Source organism: Pantherophis guttatus, chromosome 1 (assembly GCF_059756535.1).
Source record: "Pantherophis guttatus breed Tessera chromosome 1, ASM5975653v1, whole genome shotgun sequence".
NCBI lineage: Eukaryota > Metazoa > Chordata > Lepidosauria > Squamata > Colubridae > Pantherophis > Pantherophis guttatus.
Window position 1 is genome coordinate 33,133,192 of NC_142063.1, and position 21,189 is coordinate 33,154,380.

The 21,189-nt window shown below is 36.4% G+C and overlaps 1 protein-coding gene across 1 annotated transcript in view; it reads left to right on the top strand.

Moving 5' to 3' along the window:
* The window catches only part of SLC38A6 (solute carrier family 38 member 6), a 46,577-nt gene extending 25,924 nt beyond the window's left edge, over positions 1–20,653 (top strand). The window contains exons 7-16 of the mRNA XM_034433541.3: positions 3,380–3,462; positions 3,941–3,999; positions 11,730–11,795; positions 12,302–12,355; positions 13,204–13,283; positions 16,248–16,348; positions 17,821–17,945; positions 18,925–19,069; positions 19,166–19,260; positions 20,463–20,653. Of these exons, the coding sequence (XP_034289432.1) occupies positions 3,380–3,462; positions 3,941–3,999; positions 11,730–11,795; positions 12,302–12,355; positions 13,204–13,283; positions 16,248–16,348; positions 17,821–17,945; positions 18,925–19,069; positions 19,166–19,260; positions 20,463–20,543 (889 nt within the window). The 3' untranslated portion in view covers positions 20,544–20,653. The remainder of the gene's footprint in view (positions 1–3,379; positions 3,463–3,940; positions 4,000–11,729; positions 11,796–12,301; positions 12,356–13,203; positions 13,284–16,247; positions 16,349–17,820; positions 17,946–18,924; positions 19,070–19,165; positions 19,261–20,462) is intronic.
* Positions 20,654–21,189: the final 536 nt, after the last annotated feature.

The following is a 21,189-nucleotide window of genomic DNA, read 5'->3' on the forward strand; positions in this document are numbered from 1 at the left end:
CCTTGATTAGAGTATTGTTTTCTGCCTGGTATTGATCCTTGCTTATCTCAGTATTGGCTGCTAGAGGAGATGTGTTCTAGTCTTTTTGTTTCCTTCCTAGGTTTTTTTTTTTATTGTCTCTTTTGAATAGTGCGAATTTCCTCTATTGGCTCTCAGGGGTCAGGTGAGCACATCAGGGCCAACTGTTCCCTATTCTAGGGACAAAGGTCTGAGGAGGAAGTGAGCTACCTCAAAGTAGATGCCAAATATGGAGGAAAATGCTGGACTTACTCAACAATTCTTAACAGAGAAATTAAAAAGAACAGTATGACAAGAGACCCCCCCCAATCCTGTTAAGAAAAAAGGGACTATTGGTTTGTGAGGTAATACATAAATTCCAGCTCCATTTCAATGAGAAATTCCAGAATCCTCCCCTTACTCTTGTAACATCCTAATACTTCAGGGATGAAGACGGGGAGAAAAAGCCAAAACCTTAGGATAAAACTATGGAAGTGGAGAAGGGGACAAATACAAATGACAGTACATTTGTACTATATGGTATACAGTGGTATTTGTACGGTGGTTTCTATAAACACAGGGCCAACATTAATCTTATTAAATGATCAGAAAGGACTCCATGGCTCTGGGGCTTATGAGTAAGGTTTAAGTGTATCATAAGAATATAAAGACAAAACACCCTGCACAGGTGTTCAGTTCAAACAATTCCAATTCTGCTGGGCAAGTACTACCAGAACAATACCCAGCCCAGCCTGCTATATGTAGTATTTTTCTTTGAGACAAGAGTCCCATTGTTACAATTCTTTGATAACATATTATCAAAGATCAAGAAAGGGAGCACTAAACTTTGGGGTTTTTTATTCCCAACTCTAAATTATATCTTCCAATAGGTGTATTGGAATACACTTAAGGGGTAAGTGAGATTTTCTAGACATTGATGATGAGCAAGTAATGGCTTTGACTCCAGGATAGTGGTGGTGAGTGATATCCTTGTGAATGTGTTCAGATGCTGAACTTAGGTGATGTTTAGATCTCTGCAGAAGATCTGATAATGGAAGTAGCATCAGTGAGCTTGCTTGTAATTGAGTCCTTTGTTTTATGGACATATCCTTATTTTTCAGAGGTAATTGTCAAGCCCTTAGCAGGATTCTGAGTCTTCTTTAAGTAGATTTATTGAAACTGTTTATGTTACAGGAAACATAGCACCTGGATATGTTTATTTTAGTGTCCACCTTATTTCGGTGTTGATTAGGGTAATTTCTTGATCATCTTACTAACTAAATATTGATTCACACAGGGGCTGACTATTCATTTTCACAATGAAGGAAGAATATGTAGATGTTATGTGGTTGTAATATTTTGGAAACTGCCATTCTCCAAGGCTCCGAGAAGCCCATTACATAGAAATTACTTTAAAGAAAATCTAAATAAATTGTAAAAAGTGTTTGAATTCATGTTTAATTCATCCTAGGATAGGGACTTTCATCCAAAGAACACAACATCAGGGGTAACAATTTGCAAGAGGGTTTGGCTAAAATATTGAGGGGGGACACATGCACACAGAAATGGATTAATAGTTCTCGTATTAATTCTTTCTTTGTCAAGAAAATCAATAGTCAGCTCCCCTGGGCATCAATGGAAAATGGTACTCTTGTGGCCTTAACTTTAATCGAGGAGGGGAGGAGAACTGGAAGCATTATTGGTGAAAGGGAATCTTGCATTTTCCCCACCATGGCAACTGTTTTAAGAATACCTCATAATATGCTCTTGCAGTTCCATTGGCTCACAAATATTTGGGAATTCTGGCAAAAGGCATACATACATAGAATAAGAACTGAAGTCTAAATATTAGCCCATCTGACATTTTCAACAGAATGTGCCAGGTCTGCTAAAAACATTTGGCTGTGCCAAAAGTTATATACTGAAGAATAAACTCTTTATTGGGGAGTTTTCTATACCAGTTTGCCTGAATAACCAAAGAAACCTTTTTGGAGACATGGTGTTGAAATCCTTGTAAAGGGAAAGAACTATCACCAAAACAGATTAAAAAATATTAGAGACTCAATCTTTAACCATATAGGATAAATGTATCAGATCCCATGTATATAGGATCTAATATAATTATCCGCAGTAACTATATATTAAATTTTCATATCAGTCCACCATTGTTTTAGAGGGAATCTTTTTTATTTATGGCCAGTATTTAGAGAGAGTTTGAGAACGTAGTTCTTCTAACCTTGAAAGCTGCTACCTTCTCCGATTATACTGTTTTTTCCATAACAAATATTTTTAAATTGCTGTATAAGCAAGAAGCATTTTTCTTGCTTTTGCCAACATCAGCCAAAGACTTAAGTGCTGATAGGGCAGAATTCCCAATTGCCTAAATAACATTTTAAAAAGAGATTCTTGTTCCCATGAGCTTTAAATTTCCTTAAATTAATATATGATGGAGCAGAACTTTCACATATGCCTTTTTGCAATGGACTTTTAAAATAAAAGAAATGCTTAGAAATGAAAAACAGATAGTTGCATGCCAAATCAAGGAAGGAAAAAAAATTCTGGTTTCAAGGTGATAGGAGATATGCTGTGTGTCATTTTATAAGAAATTTGGAAACTCTATTTTAATAATATTCTTCCTAATACATCACCTCAGATAGGAGACATTTTATCCCTGCTCCATTGTGTGTTTAAAATACCTTCTGCTCCAAAAGATCATGCTTGCAGTCAAATGTTACCTGATTAGTTAAGCAACATTTCTGTGACAAGAACACATTCTGAGTTTTGGGAGCATGCTGTGGGCCCATTCACAAAATGACTGTCATAGGAAATCTCCCTATTCATAAAAGTAGAGTTTCACAAAACTAAAGAGACAAGTTCGCTATTCGGGGAGTGCTCCTTATTATCCAAATGGTGTTTTAGTGAGATCCAAAGAAATTGCTGCAAATAAATATGATGAAAGAAGTTTATAGCATCCTAGTTTCTTATTTATTGGCTTTTTTACTAAACTATTTTTTAAGGTGGAAAAAAGAGACTGATATGCATCCAGGGAAAGGATTTCTCAGGAACCAACATTATCAAAAATTGGTAGCAAGAGGTTTTTAATGTCTGTCTGTCTGCTTAGGAATAACACAAACACATACCTCTCACTTCTTTATATTATTTTGTTTGGTAAGAAATCCTTGAAAACTCAAACACTTCATACTGCTTTGTAAAACATAGGCTAGCCTGATAAATAGATCATCTTAATATAGATTTTAATTTTTATCTGTTTTAAAAATCTTGACTTTTAAAAACACCCCCCCACCCCCCACTATACAAGTCTCAGTATATAGGTGAAGTTTCCCAGACATATTGAAACTGTTTGCATTATATCTTCTAATAGTTCTTGGTATCTTGACGGAAGATTACTGCTGCTGATTACCTCAGTTTGTATCGTCTTCCCTCTAGCACTTCTTCCTAAAATTGGTGAGTAATTTTAAAGAGGATATTCCTATTGTGTAATTTACTGTTGGCAGCCATCTTTTCTTTTCTAATAGCAGCTTGATTGAGAGGTTCTTAATACGAGTTTAAATAAATTAAGGAAAGATTGAGCAGCGTAGATTTGTTTGCAACTTAGTTTGCCTTCCAGACTTGCCTAGTTAACTTATTAGTTAGATTCCCCAGTATTTTGTCTGCTCTACTGAAATAAAACATTTACAGAAAAACATTAAAGAGCTGCATTTACTTATCGTATGCCGTTATTGGTAGAGCAGTTCTAATTCAGTGCTGCAAAGCTACATAAATGGTCTGTGACAGGCAAGTCGGAATGTTTTTAGATGGAGTTTTAAGCCTCAGACACCAAGCCCTATAATGAAAAACACACTTACAATCTGAAACTCTTTTAACCTTACATCAGGATCACTTTCCTTATAAATTGTCTCTTATTTTTACTGTTATTTTACAGGCTTTCTTGGCTACACAAGTAGTTTATCATTTTTCTTTATGGTGTACTTTGCTCTTGTGGTAAGTAAAAAAAAAATCCAGATCATAGCTTATGTTTTCTTTTTCTTTTGATGGATTTCAGAATTTCTTTGAAACAGATGTCTGTCTTTTAAAAAATTGTCTTTAAAACCAAAGTGTTCCTTCTCCTGTCTTTTATATGCAGTGTATGTGTTTCCTTGTGTTTGGGTAAGTTTTTTGGCTTAAAAAAATCAGGAATATGAAAAAAAAACACCATTGTTAATTTTTTTGGACTGTAAAATGCAGTACAGTGTATTTGTTTTCGCTGACAGGGCAATGAAAAATATTAGTCTGCGTGGGATGGAATTTTTCATCCTTATTTCCAACCACCATTTACTGTAACTCGTGCAGAAGAAAATGTCAACTTTTCCAAGTAAATTGAATTTACATCTTAGTTCAATAACACAAAGCACAAGAAGCAGCAAAACTCTTCTGAGAAATTTAACATCCATATTAATATATCAAGGTCTTATTCTTTCAGTCTGAAAGAAATGCTTTCTCCCTATTCTGTCTCTGTGTCAAGTAGGTTATTTAGTGCTGATGTTTACATTCATTGCTGCTTTTGTAATCTATGGAAAATAGTAAGGGTGTGCATTTGGTTTAGATTTGCTTCTACTGTGGTTTCTGCAACAGTAAAGAATATGTAGAAATGGATACATTTCAGGATAGGTTTAGACATGAATTATCTTCAAAACCAACATCTGTATGTGCAGGGGCCACAAATGTGTATTCAAGCAATTGATAGAATGTTTTAAAAATTCCAGCATATGCTGGCAACAACTGCATCATCTATATATTGGGGATATTTATTTATTTAATCAAATTTATATACCACCCATCTCATGTAAGTGACTCAGGGCAATTTACAAATAAAAACCATAATATAGTTAAAAAGATAAGAGTTACAGAGGTTTAAAAAATGCAAAAAGCAAAGGGAGTGTCCTTAAGACACCAACCACCCCCATGGATTGCATAGGAGAATGGGTCTCACCCAGTGGTGGGATTCAAATAATTTAACAACCGTTCTCTGCCCTAATGACCGGCTGGGTGGGTGCCCCGTTTTGGGCCTAGTAGGCCACCCTGCAGCCCCCGGGAGCAAAAATGGGCTGTTGGGGGGGCCCACGCCACACCCTCCCGCATCCCATTTTGGGCCTAGTGGGCTTCCCTGCAGCCCCCTGGGAGCATAAATGGACCATCGGGGGCATGCCACACTCCCCCGCACCCCGTTTTGAGCCTAGTAGGCCTCCCTGCACTTCCCTGGGAGCCAAAATGGGGCGTGTGGGACTTCTAGAAGGGGCTGGGAGGGGAGGGGATCAGCCAGCAATTTAACAACCGGTTCGGCTGAAGTGGTGCAAACTGGTTGAATCCCACCACTGGTCTCATATCAGCTCTGGGGGATATTCCATAGGGTATGGGCAACAGCAGAGAAGGCTCTTTTCCTAGCCCTGCCAGCCAAAATTATTTAGTGTTAGGGTTTTTGGAGATTTTGTGTGCATTGGCCAGGTTGAGAGACAATCTCTTGAAATGGTTCAGTGTGGCATCATGGTCTCCCTTAAGGAAGAGTTCACTACCTTTTACATCCAATCCTTTGTTCCCTGTCTGGCAGCACTTAACCACCTAGGAGTATAGTCTAGAGATGTTGGATCTCATTCCACACAGAATCCCATCCATGTCCTCAGAGTTCACAATTTCAGAAAAATCTCAAGTGATCTCACAAGGTATGACCACTATCATTTCATGAGATTTTGTCTATCAGATTTCTGAATATGAATAAATGCAAGCAATTGTATTGGCAATTGTATTGCCTAGCAAAAAGGTCAGGTAAAAAAAAGGTAAAAAAAAAAATTGAACTCCATTTAAGTATGTGTATTGAAGGTAGGGAAGGAAGAGAAAAGAAACCTTATGTTATAAAGGATAGTTTTAATTACATGAACTATGAAATGTAAAAAAACCCCACTCTCTTCCTTTTTTTTTTTTCTCACTGTCCTCCTTTTCTTAGGTTATTTTAATAGCCCATTACATGAACCCATTACATGCTGTCAAAATTACAGATGCTTCCATAATCCAGAATGATTCTTGGATGCAAAAAATATCCTGTATTCAATTGAAGAGGGAATCTAAGAGCTAAATCTAATATGCTGATGTGGTTTATAGAAGAAAGTGAATAAGGACTAGTGGATTGTTCTTCTGCTCCTTTTCCCTTCCACTATCATATATATGTAGGAGTACCATTGCACAATGTTCCTTCTTGGTAGGTTTCTCCCCCTTATTCTGAGATATTTTACTTCTAAAGCAAGCAACTCTCAAAGAAATGATTAGGGAACCCCCCCCCCCCAATCTCTTTTCTTTGGAGTAGTTGACTCATGGACCTAGGTTACTTTACTACTTGGTAGTAAGATTACTTTACTACTTGGCTGTTAGCAAAAGGTTATCTCCTTAACCATTTTCTTTTGAGTGAAAAGATTGGCTTTCAGTGGCTCATGTTAATCACTAGAATAATAATTGAGTGTCATGCACACTTATGTTGTTCTAATTTTCAAAATCATATTGACATGTAAAGAAAACTAGGAGATGACATCAAATAGGTACAAATAAATCAGAGCAGAGTGATAATAGTTCTTTATATATGTGTAAATTTATATATTTCATTATGCCCCCATCACCCCATTTTCTTTTAAATGGTTGTTCTTTGACCTAGGATAGATTGATGGAAGAAGACATTAAAATAAATGAAACAGTAATAGCAGCCAAGCTTAAACATTATTATTCCCTCTCTGCCTTCCACCTGAGCAAGCATGCTTTGCTGAAGTTTGGTGCTTTCCCTGCAGAATAATAAGCAGTGCCCCTTGACTCTCTTGGCTTGTGTTGACTTGCAGGCAGATCTTACTTTTTTCCTGTGTTTTTAAGAAGATAAAAATCACATAAAGGCTGTCCTGCAAAAATGCCATCCAGAGTGCAAGACAGCCAGTCCATTAAGGAATTGAACCATAGGATAAAAATCAGACTTCAAAGCTGTCAAAACCTCTCCCTAAGGGCAGCATCTTTCAAGATCTCCAAAATATTTTTGCCAAGTCTGGGAGATGATAATCTTCTGCAAGCTCAGCAACCTCCTTTGAGCTAAACTGCCATTCATTAATACCTTCTTGGGTTTACCTGCATCCAGTATGTCTCAGTTCCTTAGCAGGTCCAGTGACAGATCACTTATTCACCACCCTGTCTGTTGTAAAAGGATTTTAACCAGGTAGTCTGGAAGGCAGATGATCTGTGTACTATGTATCTAAATGATGTCTTCAGATTATGCATCATGTTCATAGGTACTTTTGTTGTAACACACATTTTACTTGGTTCTGGTTTGTTTGCCGAGTTCTGTTCCCAAGTAAAAGTCCCAGTTGTTTAATGCTTTCATATGGGCTTGATAACACTAGAGCTATATGTTCTCTCACTGCATAACTGATGACCAATCAGGGATTATTCAAAACAATTATTCTCTGCATTTAATAGGAAATAAATTCATTAATTGTTGTCACTGTTTTTATAGTTATTTGGTATTTTGCTCTTCTGGTCAGCTGTACTTTGACTTGTTGCTTTTGTTATGTTGCAACCAGTCTAGACTCTTTGGAAATCTGATGGAGAATATAATATAATATAATAAAATATATAGTCAAAATATGCCCAACAGTTTTGAAGAGTGAAGAATATTAAGACAAGCAACAAACATATGTAAATGTATTCCAAAGAAGTAAATAACTAGAGATGTCGTTTGGCCGTTGAATAACAGTGGCATTTAGGAAGTGGAGGAAAATGCCACAGACCGTATGAATTCTTCATCCCCTGTTTTCACTACTGAAGATGCAGGCCAGATACTGTGTCTGAATGGCATTTTACAGGAGAGGGATAGATAAACTAGGCAAGGTAACAAGAGATAAATGTAATTGACAAATTAGAAACAAATAAATCCTTGGCTCCAGATGGTATCAATCATGAGGCTGTTTAAAAATTAAAATGTGAAATTGCCAGCTGCTTTGTTTTTTTTGTTTTTTTTTTTGGACAGAAATAGGCAATTTTTCTTTAAGAACAGCATTTGCTCCCAAAGACAGGAAGAAAGTCAACAGGACTCCAATGTTTAAAAAGGCATTGAGGAGTAATATAGAAAATCATAGTCAAGTTAGCTTATTCATTCCAGGTAAAATGGTAAAAAGCATTACCAAAGAAAATAATTTATAGCTTCTTTTCAGCAACTTATGTTACTCTAACATGGCTTCTGCAGGAATAAATCTCATCTTTGTAAGTACAGGTAATCTAAATACATCTTGGCACCTGAATAACTTTTCAAGGCCCTTTATTGTTACTCTGCCAAGTGCTTGTCTACTGCATATTTCTTAACTGCTGATTCCTTTACTTCTGATAATCAATATTAAAAGATCGAATCTACTCACCACTTCAATATTTTCACTGTCGGTTCTAAAGCCAGTTGCTGTACCTGGTCTCATTAGTTTGGTCTTAAATGTAATTATAGTCCTGTTGTTGTTTTTTAACTACTCCTTAACTTCTTGGCTTACTAGAGCTTCCAGGTCATTTGCATTTTCAGCTATCAGAGTTGTGTCATCTGCGTTGCACAAGTCATTGATGTTCTTCCTCCAGCTTTAAAACCACACTCATCCTCTTCCAATCCAGCTTTCCTAATATGTAGGTAGTCCTCAATTTATGACCACAACTGAGCCCAAAATCTCTGTTGTTAAGTGAGACATTTGTTAAGTGAATTTTGCCCTGTTTTACTACTTTTCTTGCCACAGTTGTCAAGTGAATCACTGCACTTGATAAGTTAGTAACATAGTTGTTAAGTGAATCTGGCTTCCCCGTTGATTTTGCTTGTCAGAAGGTTGCAAAAGGTGATGACATGACCTTGGGACACAGCAACGGTCATAAGTATGAACCAGTTGCCAAGCATCTGAATTTTGATCACATAATCATGGGAATGCCTCAAAGATCGTAAGTGTGAAAAATGGTCATAAGTTACTTTTTTCAGTGCCGTTGTAACTTTGGTTACTAAATAAACTGTTGTAAGTCGAGGACTACCTTTATAATCAGCATAAACATTGAATAAAAAGGGAGAGGGTGTACATGACTCACCCCATTGCTAAGCTGAAGCCAGTCTGTTTCATTATTTTATGGATTGTGGCTTCCTAACTTCTGCATAGGGGTCTGTATTTGCATGAGGACAGTGAGATGCCCTGAGATCCCTATTTTCCTGAGCATATTCCACATTTTAACATGATCAACATGATAATCAAAAGCCTTTGTATAATCGATGAAGCATATACATGTAGTCCTTGACTTATACAATTGACTCGGCACAACAGAATGTCTGCTGTTAAGTGAGACATTTATTAAGTGAGTAAAATGCCTCATTTTACAATATCTCTTGCCACAGTTGTTACCGAAGCCATTAAGTTAGTAACCCAATTGTTAAGTAAATCTGGCTTCCTTCTTGACTTTTGCCTGTTAGAAGATCACAAAAGGTGATAACATGACCACGGGACACAGCAACCGTCATAAATATAAACCCCGGGCTCCCATGTTCACTGGGCTTGAATGGGGCCCACTCTGGCTGCCTCCATGGCTGACCTCCCTTCCCATTATGAGAAAGTGCTAACTTTCTCTTCTAGTGTTAGAGGTGAGCCCTAGTATTAGCTTTGCTCTTAGTTTGTAAGGAAAAGGTTTCACATGAAGCTGGAAGTGTTTGTATATTACACATTTTAAACATATTTAACACCACTAGTGTTAATTAAAATAAATAAATGCTAAAGGAAAATTTTCAGAGCTCTATTAAATCCAATTACAATTCTCTGACCTATTTTTTTGTCTTGAGAAGATAATGTATCGTGATACCTGCTGTACTTTAGTTTCATATCATTTTCTTGCTATCTCAAGTACATACCCTTTAATACGTTCCAGGAATCCAAAATCTGACCTGGGCATATGGAAGCAATATTTTTATAGTATTATAATTTTCTCCTTTTGGTTTTTTTGGGCAAAGCGTCTGCTCAGGTTATTGCCTGTGAGGACAAATGTTAATATTGGCTACAGATACGGGCTTGGGCCCAAGAATTGAAATTCTGCCTGAGCTAGAGACTCCCTGGGTGATCTTGATCTGTTTTCCTTCTTTTTTATCATTATTAATAGCTTGCCTCATAGGGATATTATGAGAATGAGTGATCTGAGGAAAGAAAACTATTCTCTGAAACTGCTCTAAAATGGTGATCTAAGAATAATGAATGGAGTATGGAATTTTATCCTATAATGGAACATTTTTTTCAGTTTTCCAGTATTCAGTTCTCTCTCTCTTTCCCTGCCCCCCACCCCCAACCCCCCTCCTCACTGCCTTCCAGCTTTGGGTAAGCAACCGTTAGAGATTCTTTGACATTACAGGAATTTATTAAATTTTCTTGGTACGCTTCCTTTGCAATTCTTAACAAAACTTTCCCAGTCTATTATGCTCTAAAAGTACAAGCTGTTATTATTATTTATTACATTTATATGCTTCCCATCTCCCCGATAAGGTGACTCTGACTTGACAAATGACTGATCTCTTTCAAATCAGTTAATATATGTATGATTACTCTAAAATAATAAAATGTAGTGTTGTTATATTCATTTCTCAGTGTTTATTGTGATCTTTGATTTGCTTTGTTGTTCAATAATTTCAGTTAGCTGGAATCTAGTTCTTAAACATCCGATGGATAGTAAATAGAATTTTGAATTTATAGCATTTCAGAGGGTCAGGGTTCGCTTGACAAATTGCTCTCCTGTGAGAAAAATGTCTTTACCTATAGAAATATAGCATGCTTCCTTCATGACATGTTTGGTTTTTGTGCTTAGGAATTGTTTATATAGAATAGCACATACAAGTCATCACTGCTTGTCGTGGTACAGCCCAGGGACATGTTCTTACTACACTGGTTTTGAGTAAGCTTTTGATCAGAAAGAGCTCTTCTATTATTATAACAGAATAACAGAGTTGGAAGAGACCTTGGAGATCTTTTAGTCCAACCCCTGCTCAGGCAGGAAACCCTACTCCATTTCAGACAAATGGTTGTCCAATCTCTTCTTAAAAACTTCCACTGTTGGAGCATTCACAACTTCTGGAGGCAAGTTGTCCCACTGATTAATTGTTCTAACTGTTAGGAAATTTCTCCTTAGTTCTAGGTTGCTTCTCTCCTTGATTAGTTTCTACCCATTGCTTCTTGTCCTGCCTTCAGGTGCTTTGGAGAGTAGCTTGACTCCCTCTTCTTTGTGGCAGCCCCTTAGAAGTTGGAACACTGCTATCATGTCACTTCTAGTCCTTCTTTTCATTAAACTAGACATGCCCAATTCCAGCAACAATTATATAATTTTTGGTTCATGCTGTTGGGCAGTGATAGGAAGGACTACATTTGTATTATACAAATAAAATGTATTGACTCTTATCTATACATAAACATAAGTTCAGCCAACTGCAAGACTGTTAAAAGTGAAAGGAACTCTTCCCAAGAACTATTTAGTTTCTTCTTCATCAGAGTGCCTTAAGAGAGTCAATAGTGCTCATAATTAGGCAGGCAATAAGAGGAAATTCACAAACATGCAGACTTAACAATATTCACTTATATTAACTATGCTGATTAGATCATTAGTTTTTGATTGGATGCAGTATGGTCACAGCTAACTGAACTCTTACTTTTTTCTTCTTTTTATAGATAATAATTAAAAAGTGGTCAATTCCTTGCCCTCTGCCACTAAACTTTGCCTCAGGATTCTCCCAGGTATATAAACTACTTTAAATCTGAAATGTATTGTTCTTGTATTTTCTGCAGCCTTTTATTTCAGGAGTACCAAGTGTTATGCAGATTACTTGAATTTATAGTACCTTGAAATAGCACAGATGGTTTGCTGAACTAGACATACAGTATATATTACTGTATCACTAGAAGTGCACAATCCAAGATTATAGGTTTTACGTGCATTAATTTATGCAGATGCATTGGACTACAAAGAAACAGATTCTGGAAAGGAACTATTCATCTGGAATAGTTTATCACTGAATAAGGATGAGTTTCCCCCCATATCTTAAACCATTTCTGTTTTGTTGGTAGTTGCAGTAGGCTGCTACATGGTTTTGAAAGTAATTGAGGATTACTTTAAAGCGATTAGTATAAATGTGGTCTTCATTAAATCGTCTTTGTAAGTTCACTGGTAGGAATTTGAAATAGTTTTTAAATTATGTAATTTGAACCCAGCTGATGTGCTTTTTTGGTTTTGTTTTACATAGGTTTCAAACTCTACTGGAGACTGTAATGCACAACTTTTTAATTTCTCCAAAGAGGTAATCTAAAATATTCTTTTAACCATTTAAAAGAATTTACAAAAATGTAGTGAAGCATTAGAATTACTGATAAAAGAAAATATTTGTAGCTCAGGCTTGAACTGTGGGGTTTATTAGAATTATGAGATTAGAATTGGCATTAGAATTAGCCAGAGATTCCCAGTATGACTGTCTTTGTGTATAGTACTTCCTAAGGATGATAAATTGAATTGGGAATCTGTCCTAAATCTGAAATCTCCAGTGGAGAACCTCTTTAATGTCAGCTAGCGCTCCCTTCCCCCTGATCTTTTACACTGATAAAGTATTCTAGTTTATTTTTAAAATGGATGCTTTGCAAGCTATAAAGCCTTTACCACGGTTATTATTTCCAATAATGTCTTTGAGCCCAGGATGAACTCTGCAAGTTTTCTTAGAAAATAAAAATTGTGGGAAACTGCAGCCGCGTATTTTAGTTGAAACTGTATTCACCTGTCCAGAAAAAAAGAAGAAGATAAAAGCAGAGATAACAGGGTACACAGGGCAACAGATTGCCCCACAACATTTTGGTAAATGGGTGCTTTGTAACTCATAACATTTGTCATCCAGCCATGTTATGCATATATATGTTGTGTGTGTTGTGTTGTGTGTGTGAGAGAGAGGGGGGGAGGGAGGGAGGGAGGAAGAAAGGCAACGCATATTTCTGTTTTTCATTAACATATTCAAGGCAGCCAAAACTCCACAGTAAAACATAGTGGAATCAGTACAACTTAATTGTTGACTTTTTTTTTTTTTGCAAGGGTTTAAAAATAAATTTCAAACATTTACAGACTTTATTTCAACACGGTCTTTCTTTCTTTTCTTTTTATTAGACTGCTTATGCCATTCCAACTATGGCTTTCTCATTTCTCTGCCATACATCAGTACTGCCAATTTATTGTGAGCTCCAAAGGTAACATTTAATTTGTAAGTGCAAACCATTTAAAAAAAACAGAAGTATTGAAATTTGGAAAAGATTCATTTCCTTTTTAATCTAGTGTGGATAATATTGAAAGAGACCATTTAGGCTCTTAAGTGCAACTCCTGGTCTGAAGGATTCCAAGTTAACCATCTCAGACAGGTGACAGTCTAACCTCAATTTGATCACATCCTATTTATTTACTGAAATTTAGCCTGACTCCAAAGAACTCTGGGCAGCTTACGCATTAACATTCACAAACAATAAAAAGAAAATGAAAATGAATGTCTGGAATAACACATTGTTGTTGCCACTCCCCGTCAAAATGGAACAGTACAACAAAATAACACATTTCCCCAAACTGATATTGGGTTGGCAAATCCCCAGTTTGGGAGCAAAGCCAGGTTTTCAAGGACTTATGGAGCACCCCTTGGAAGGGAACTGTACAGATTAATGAAGGGGAGCCCCCCAGCTCCATGGGATTTTTAAAAATGAGAAAACATAATTGCTTTTTTTAATATACTGAAGCATCATCCTCTATATCAGGAAAGGGAGGATCTTCCAGCTAAGGATCCACTAGTATTCTATTCATCTTGCTAAAAGATCTGTGCCTTTCCTTTTTGGGGGCCACCTGTTTGGAAACTCAAGGTCCTGAAGCACCTTGAATTAGCAGCATATAAGTGTTCAGGTATTTTACAATTGGATAATATCAAGCATGGACAAGTAAAAATGTGATGAATAAAGAATACATGCAAAGAGTGAGAAAAGTGCTAAAGACAAATTTGAATTCTGGAAACATCATCAAAGTCATCAATACCTGGGTCATACCTACGATACACTGCGGGAATTATTAACTGGCACAAGCCAAACTGGACAGTTTGGACAAAAAGCTAATGAGTATTCACTATACAATACTTCCCCATTGATATTGATAAATTATACCTGCCCTGCAGAAATGGAGGCAGAGGTTTATTTCAAGTCAGATAAATGGTTGAAGAAGAAAAGCATGCATTGGCTGATTACATAAAAGACACAAGCATTGATGCAGGTTAAAAATTGGAACTTATTAAATGTGCAGGAAACAAAACATGAATATTTAAATACTGTAGTAAAAACAAGAACAGAATCCGGGCAAGGAAAAGCATTATATAGTCAATTATTTAAAAATAAAAAAATAAGAAATCAAGGGAAAGGTAGATAAAGATAAAATCTGGCAATGGCTTACAACTGAACATTAAAGAAAGAAACTAAAGGCTTGATTTTGGCTGCTCAAGAGCAAGCTATTCAAACTAACGCAATCAAGGCCAAATTGAAAAGTCAACAAATGATTCAAATGCAAATTGTCTAAGGAAACAGTAAAACAGTAATCATATAGTCAGCTTGTGCAAGAAATTGCACAAAGTGCTTATAAACAATGACATAGCATAGTTGTCAAAATTATTCACTGGAACATTTGTAAAAATTATCAGTAATGCTAGTTTTTTTTTTAAAATTAAATTTATATACCGCCCTACTCCCGAAGGACTCAGGGCGGTGAACAGGCACAAAATAAAATACATAGATACAAAAGTTAGAAACATAATTAAAACCAGATTAAATAATTTAGCCCGAGACAATTAAAAATCCCAATAAATTAAAACAGATTAAAATTTCGATTTAAAAGAATTTTAAAATGGGGGAGAAAATTAGGCCAGGCCGGCTTGCTGGAATAGGAGGGCCTTAAGAGCACGGCGGAAAGTGCGCAGATCCGGGATCCTCCGTATCTCTGGGGGGAGCTTGTTCTAGATAGTGGGTGCCCCCACAGAGAAGGCCCTCCCCCTGGGGGCCGCCAGTCGACATTGTTTGGCTGACGGCACCCGGAGGAGCCCCTCTCTATGAGAGCGTACCGGCCGGTGGGAGGCTGTTTGTGGTAGTAGGCGGTCCCGTAAATAACCAGGTCCTAAGCCATGGAGTGCTCTAAAGATGGTGACCAAAACCTTGAAGCGCACCCGGAAGACCACCGGGTAGTCATGAAAAATTGGTGGGAACATAACATTGAAAAAGTAGTGGAAAATGAACAAGTTAAAATATTGTAAGATTTCCAAATGCAAACTGATAAACTCTTGATTCATAACACACCAGATTTATTTGTGGTTGAAAAGAAGAAAGTGTGAATAATTGACGCAGCATTAGGATATAGTAAAACACAAAGAATTGGAGAAGAACATACCCTATCAAGATCTGAAAATTGAAATTGGAAAAATTATGGCATAAATCGGCCATGGTGGTCCCAGTGGTACATTGGATGCCATACCAAACAATCTTGAGTATCTTAAGAAATATGCACATTGACAAAGTTTCCATTGTTCATTATAAAAGACCATATTGCTTGGATGCTCATATATAGTATACAGATACATTATAGCACTTTAGGTTCTTGGGAAGAACTCGATGAGTACAAAGGTGAATACCAGCTAAAGAACTGGCAGCTATGATTTACATTTTTGTATATATAATAATGTTGAAAGGTGGCACTTTTCTTTGTTTAGCCTTTTTGACAATTCAGCTTTCATAGCTGTAAGTTATAAGAAAACCATAGCCTTCTCAGTACATACCTTTGTGATATTTCTGTATTTTAATTTTTGTCTAAATTTGCCTAAGTAGCATGCATCTTCTTATTTCATGGCAACGGTAACTATCCTTGTGAATTTTGGGGCCAAGGAACATAAAGTCTGTCATGTGAAGATTGAAGAAGGAATTAATTGAATTATTACAAATTTGAATCTTCTGAAAGTTGCAAAAAACTGTCTCCAAGTCTCTATAATATTCCATCCAAGAATTTGTTCCTTGGGGTGGGATGGAAGGGGTGTGTGTTGAACGAAACTGTTGTCCATTGGTTAACAGATTAAACATTCATCTGTAGAGATTTGTGTTTCTATGAATTCCTATCATAATGCCACTTTTTTTCTCTTTTTGTAGTCCATCCAAAAGCCGGATGCAAAAGGTTGCCAACACAGGAATTGCGCTCAGCTTTCTAGTTTATTTTCTGTCAGCGCTATTTGGATACCTCACTTTTTACAGTATGTTATCAAATATTAATTTCTGTTCATTAATAGGAGATAAAGCAGAAGCCCACAATATGGTGACCCAACATACCAGAGTGGGCAGAATGCAGACACTTGGATTGCCATCTAATGGTGCCTTCTTTGCCCTGCTGGCATTGCAGTTTCAGTGAGGAATGCAAAAATAGATCCTCTTAATTGATTTCCCAACATGATTCTCAACATGATTCCCAACATGATTGGGTTCCCAATTGGCTGTTGGATAGCCTTCTTAGGGCTATAACGACATTGGGGAAAAAGGTTCAACTTCTTCCCTAGCTTTCTGCCCAACATTGTCTGCAGTCCTTAAAGTCAAAAAAAGTTGTCCCTCCTGCTTTTTATATCACGTAGTTTACTAGAAGCGGGGTACCGGTAACATTTGTCAAGCAACAAGCATAACAGTAATGAACATCTGGAAAAAAACAAAACCCTAATGTTGTATGTTGTAGCTCCATGCTTTTAAAATTTACAAACAGAAACAATTTCTAGACATTTAGTCTCTAAGCCACAAGTTCAAGCACCAGCATACGCTTTCTTTGACTACAGAACTATTTTTGTTTCTCTGCATAAGCGTACCAAGATAATATAGAATATTTAGATAGTTTGGGTTCATGTGGCAAGGGAGGGTGGAAAATTGAAATAACTGTAATTGTAAACATTGTAACAATGAAACCATTGTTCATCTTGAGAAAGTATAATCGATTTTGAAGGGATGAGTTTGGCTAGTGGCTGATGGCAGCCTCAAGCATTCCTGAAAATTGGCATCCAAATATATATTGATCTACAACATTCACACATAAGTGTTTATGTTTTTATGATGTTTATATATACCACTTTTTTCATCACATATTAAATCAAGCCAGTTTTCACAAAAAATGAAACAATCAAACACACTTAATTAACTTAGTGCTGCTTATATAAAACATTCCAAAATCCATACAGGGATATCTTTATTAAGCCAACAGAAATTTTCTAGAATAGTGGTAAGCCTTTGAGTTTCCATGAACTCTTAATTAGACAGGTTGATTAAAAGCCAGGAAAAAAAATTGACAGAATGGTCAGGGGAAGAATGTGGCAGATATGGGTCTGATATTTGAGCCATGTCTGTTTCAGTTTATATTCTTAAATTCTTGTACCTCGCCCCCCTCTTCTTTTTTAACTTTGAACCATCTTACATGATGAAGAGATCGTGGAAACACAAAAGACTGCAAGTATTTGTGATAGTTAAACCTAAGGAAGACCAGATAAATCTGTGGATAGTTTCTCAAACTATTCAAGCTGAAGTCATTCAAATAGGGTTTTCTTAGTCAAAAACAATCATTAATCTTCCAATGTTTCTTTAAATCTTCCTCTAAAACAGAGGAGAATATTGCAGTAATAGACTGAGCTCCTATGGAATTTACAATGTGAGAATTAGGTGTTGCTACTTAATATGCTTTAAATAATTTCAGACCACGTGGATTCAGAATTGCTCCAAGGATACAGCAAGTATTTGCCCCGTGATACAGTCGTCATGACAGTAAAACTGGGAATCTTATGTGCTGTGCTGTTGACAGTGCCTCTAATTCACTTTCCTGTACGTATTGCAAAATATTTGATTTGCTGGTCTAGCCGAAGTCATTCTTAATTATTTGCAGGCCCTACAAACAGTTTGGCTGCCTTACTCATACTTCAAATAGATCAGAGTGTTCATGTCTTTTATGATCATTAACAGCAACAGAGGAATGAGAACCTAAACCAGTATACTAATTTGTTTTGTGCTTGTTTGAAAAAGAAATAGTTTTAAATTTTAGCTGACTTACAGCATTGCAATTCGCAGAATATGATATTCTTAAAATAGATTTGGTATGCACATCTGTGTGTGTTTTCTCTTCTTTTGGCTTTTAACTTAGCATGCAGTGTAATAAGTAAATGAAAGCCAGCAAAAGGAAGTTTTAATGATATTCTGCAAGCTTATTTTTAACAGGGGTTAATACAAAACCACAAAACTGCTGCTGGTCTTGGCCTTTTCCAAATTCTCATCCTGAAGTTTTTGCCGTTTGGGAACTAAGCAATATAGTAACCCAGTAAAACATTTTTTATAGTTGCTCAGTAGGCAGAAATGGTATTGAGAATATTTCCCTATGGCCAGTTTCCCATTTATACATTCTGTTTTGGAGGATGAGGGTTATAGAGAAAGAAAACCTAACATATAAGAAAGTTTCTATTCATACATAGTTGGATTTCTTCCAATGTGTTGACCCCTGCTGTCAGTTAGCAATGCAAATGGAGTTACAATCACAGTAAATATATATGGAGATTCTCAAGTCACCCAGGTCATGGTTGTCCCAAAGGTGCTTTTTCAAAAGGCAACTGGACTTTCTTGGTTTTTTTCTTGAAGACATTTCACTTATCATCCAAGAAGCTTCTTCAGATGAGAAGCGAAACGTCTTCAAGGAAAAACATAGTCCAGTTGTCTTTAAAAAAAACACTTTTGGGTCTCAGTAAATAATTAAATGTTATTTGTGCTATTTATTATTGTATTGACATGCTTTTTAAATCTTTTGAATCTACAGGCAAGAAAAGCTGTAATGATGATCTTTTTTTCACATCTTCCTTTTTCCCTAATCCACCACATTTTCATCACTTTAGTACTAAATGCAATTGTTGTCTTACTTGCAATGTATGTGCCTGACATCAGACAACTTTTTGGAGTAGTTGGTAAGATTATGTGATTTTCTTCCTATTCCTGCATTTTGAAACCCATTCATTTAGAGCTTACAAAGACTAAAAGACTTTTGTCCTATCTTTTTCCAGGGTCTACCACTTCAACTTGCTTGCTCTTTGTATACCCTGGACTATTTTATCTGAAGATTAGTACAGAGGACTTTATATCATGGCAAAAACTTGGGGTAATCTACTTTTTCTTTTTTTAAAAAAAGCTGTTCAGATTGTCATTGTTTTGAATTGCATGTACAAATTTGTGAACTAATTTCTGATTGGTTGAATAACTTGAAAATATGCCATATGCTGCCCTGGAACTACATTAATGTCAATAGTGCTAATGGTATATAACAAAGGTTGATGTACTGTTAGTCAGAATAATAATGTGTACTTCTACATCTAATACTGTCTATTCTAATTTACAACAATTCATGGCCTGTAAACAAAATATTTTCTATTGCTCTTTCTGAAAAAGGTGCTCTTTTCACCTAAGGACTGACATTTGGAGTATGCTTTCTGCTAAATGCGCTAAAATACGTATAAGAAATATGCAAAGATATCTGCATTTATCTGGACTCTCTTCCTGCACATTCAGTAATCTGTAATTCATTTTCTTCCTTTCCCAACATAAATACAGTCAAATTTATATCCTAAAATATCGCCATTCAGAAAATTCAGACCATGAAGTTCAAAACTTATCTGCCATAATTTTGCAATAAATAATTTCATCATTCCTCACCCAGACGTTGTCATTGGAGACCCCTAGTAAATCTATTCATTTGGTTTGAAGTCAATACTATCAGGCAGAAAAGTACGCTGCCCTCCCCACCCCGGTAGTGGAGTTTTCCTTATATGAAGCGCTTAGGGAGAAATGTATCAATATTTGGCTGCTGTTCTGTCTGGGTAACTATGAATTTTTGGCAGATGCTTTTCTGCATGTCTGGATTGCTTCAAATTTTGAAATGCTAATGAAACTTCAGCATGTTTCAGATTTAGAATGAGTCTTTTTTTGGGGGGGAAGAGGAGGAGGAGGCTTGCTTTGATTTGGACATCTCTTGCATCTGCATGAATCAGTCCACTTTGGTTTGGCATTTGGCCAGTTGTTTTGCACAGCTCTTATTGCTGTAGCCATAGTCAGTTGACAAGGGCAGTTCTGCTAAAATAATTTCCTAAGCCACAAATCTAACTTGTTTATTGCAGGGTGTTGTCCTTTTCTCAATGATACCCACATATCCATCTGAAAACATATTGAATATGATGTGTTTTAAATGCAACTCTACCAGTATCTAAAAAAGTAAAATGATGTCATTACAACAATTGCTTTAATAAACAAAAGATTAATTGATTGCTGCTTTTAAGATACTTCTTTTTGTCTCACTTTTATTCACAGGCATGTGCCCTGCTACTTTTCGGCCTCCTTGTTGGTCTTCTCAGTTTATCAGTAATCATATACAGTTGGGTCCACCATTGAAAGTATTCCTGCGTTCCAAAATCTAGAATTGTACATAAGAACAGCTGCTAAAATGAATAATTTCCAGTGTTTTAAATAAAATTATTCTGCCAAGGGCTGAAGAGAATTGAGTGATAGCGTTCTACAGAATTCTGTGTTACCTTGCATACTAACAACTACTTGAAATAGCTGGAATTAATTCAGAGCTCTAGAATGAAATGCTCTCATTATTCGATGACATTCTGCTCTACTGTATCTTACTGTCTAGTCCTAAAAAAACCCAAAACCTTATTGTTGTCTAATCTTGATCATCACTTGGATGAGGAATACAAAGGTGAAATTCAATCCAGACAGGCAGGAGGTAATGTTGGTAAGGAAAAAAAAAATTAAGGTGATTAAAGTGAAGCTGGTTCTGAATGGGGTGGTGCTCCTTTAGAGTGAGCATATTTGCAATTTTGGAGTGGCAATTGACCACTCTCTGTTACTGGATTTGCAGATGGCAGTAGTGGAAAGGAACATGTATGCCCAATGGTAGCCATTGTGCCAACTGCAATCCTTCCTGAGCCAGTTATCTATAATGAGAATAATCCGTGCCTTGGTTCTGTGGAGCCACCCATGAAAAATATCCAAAAATGGCAATTTGTAAAATGCAGCAGTCAGTCTGCTA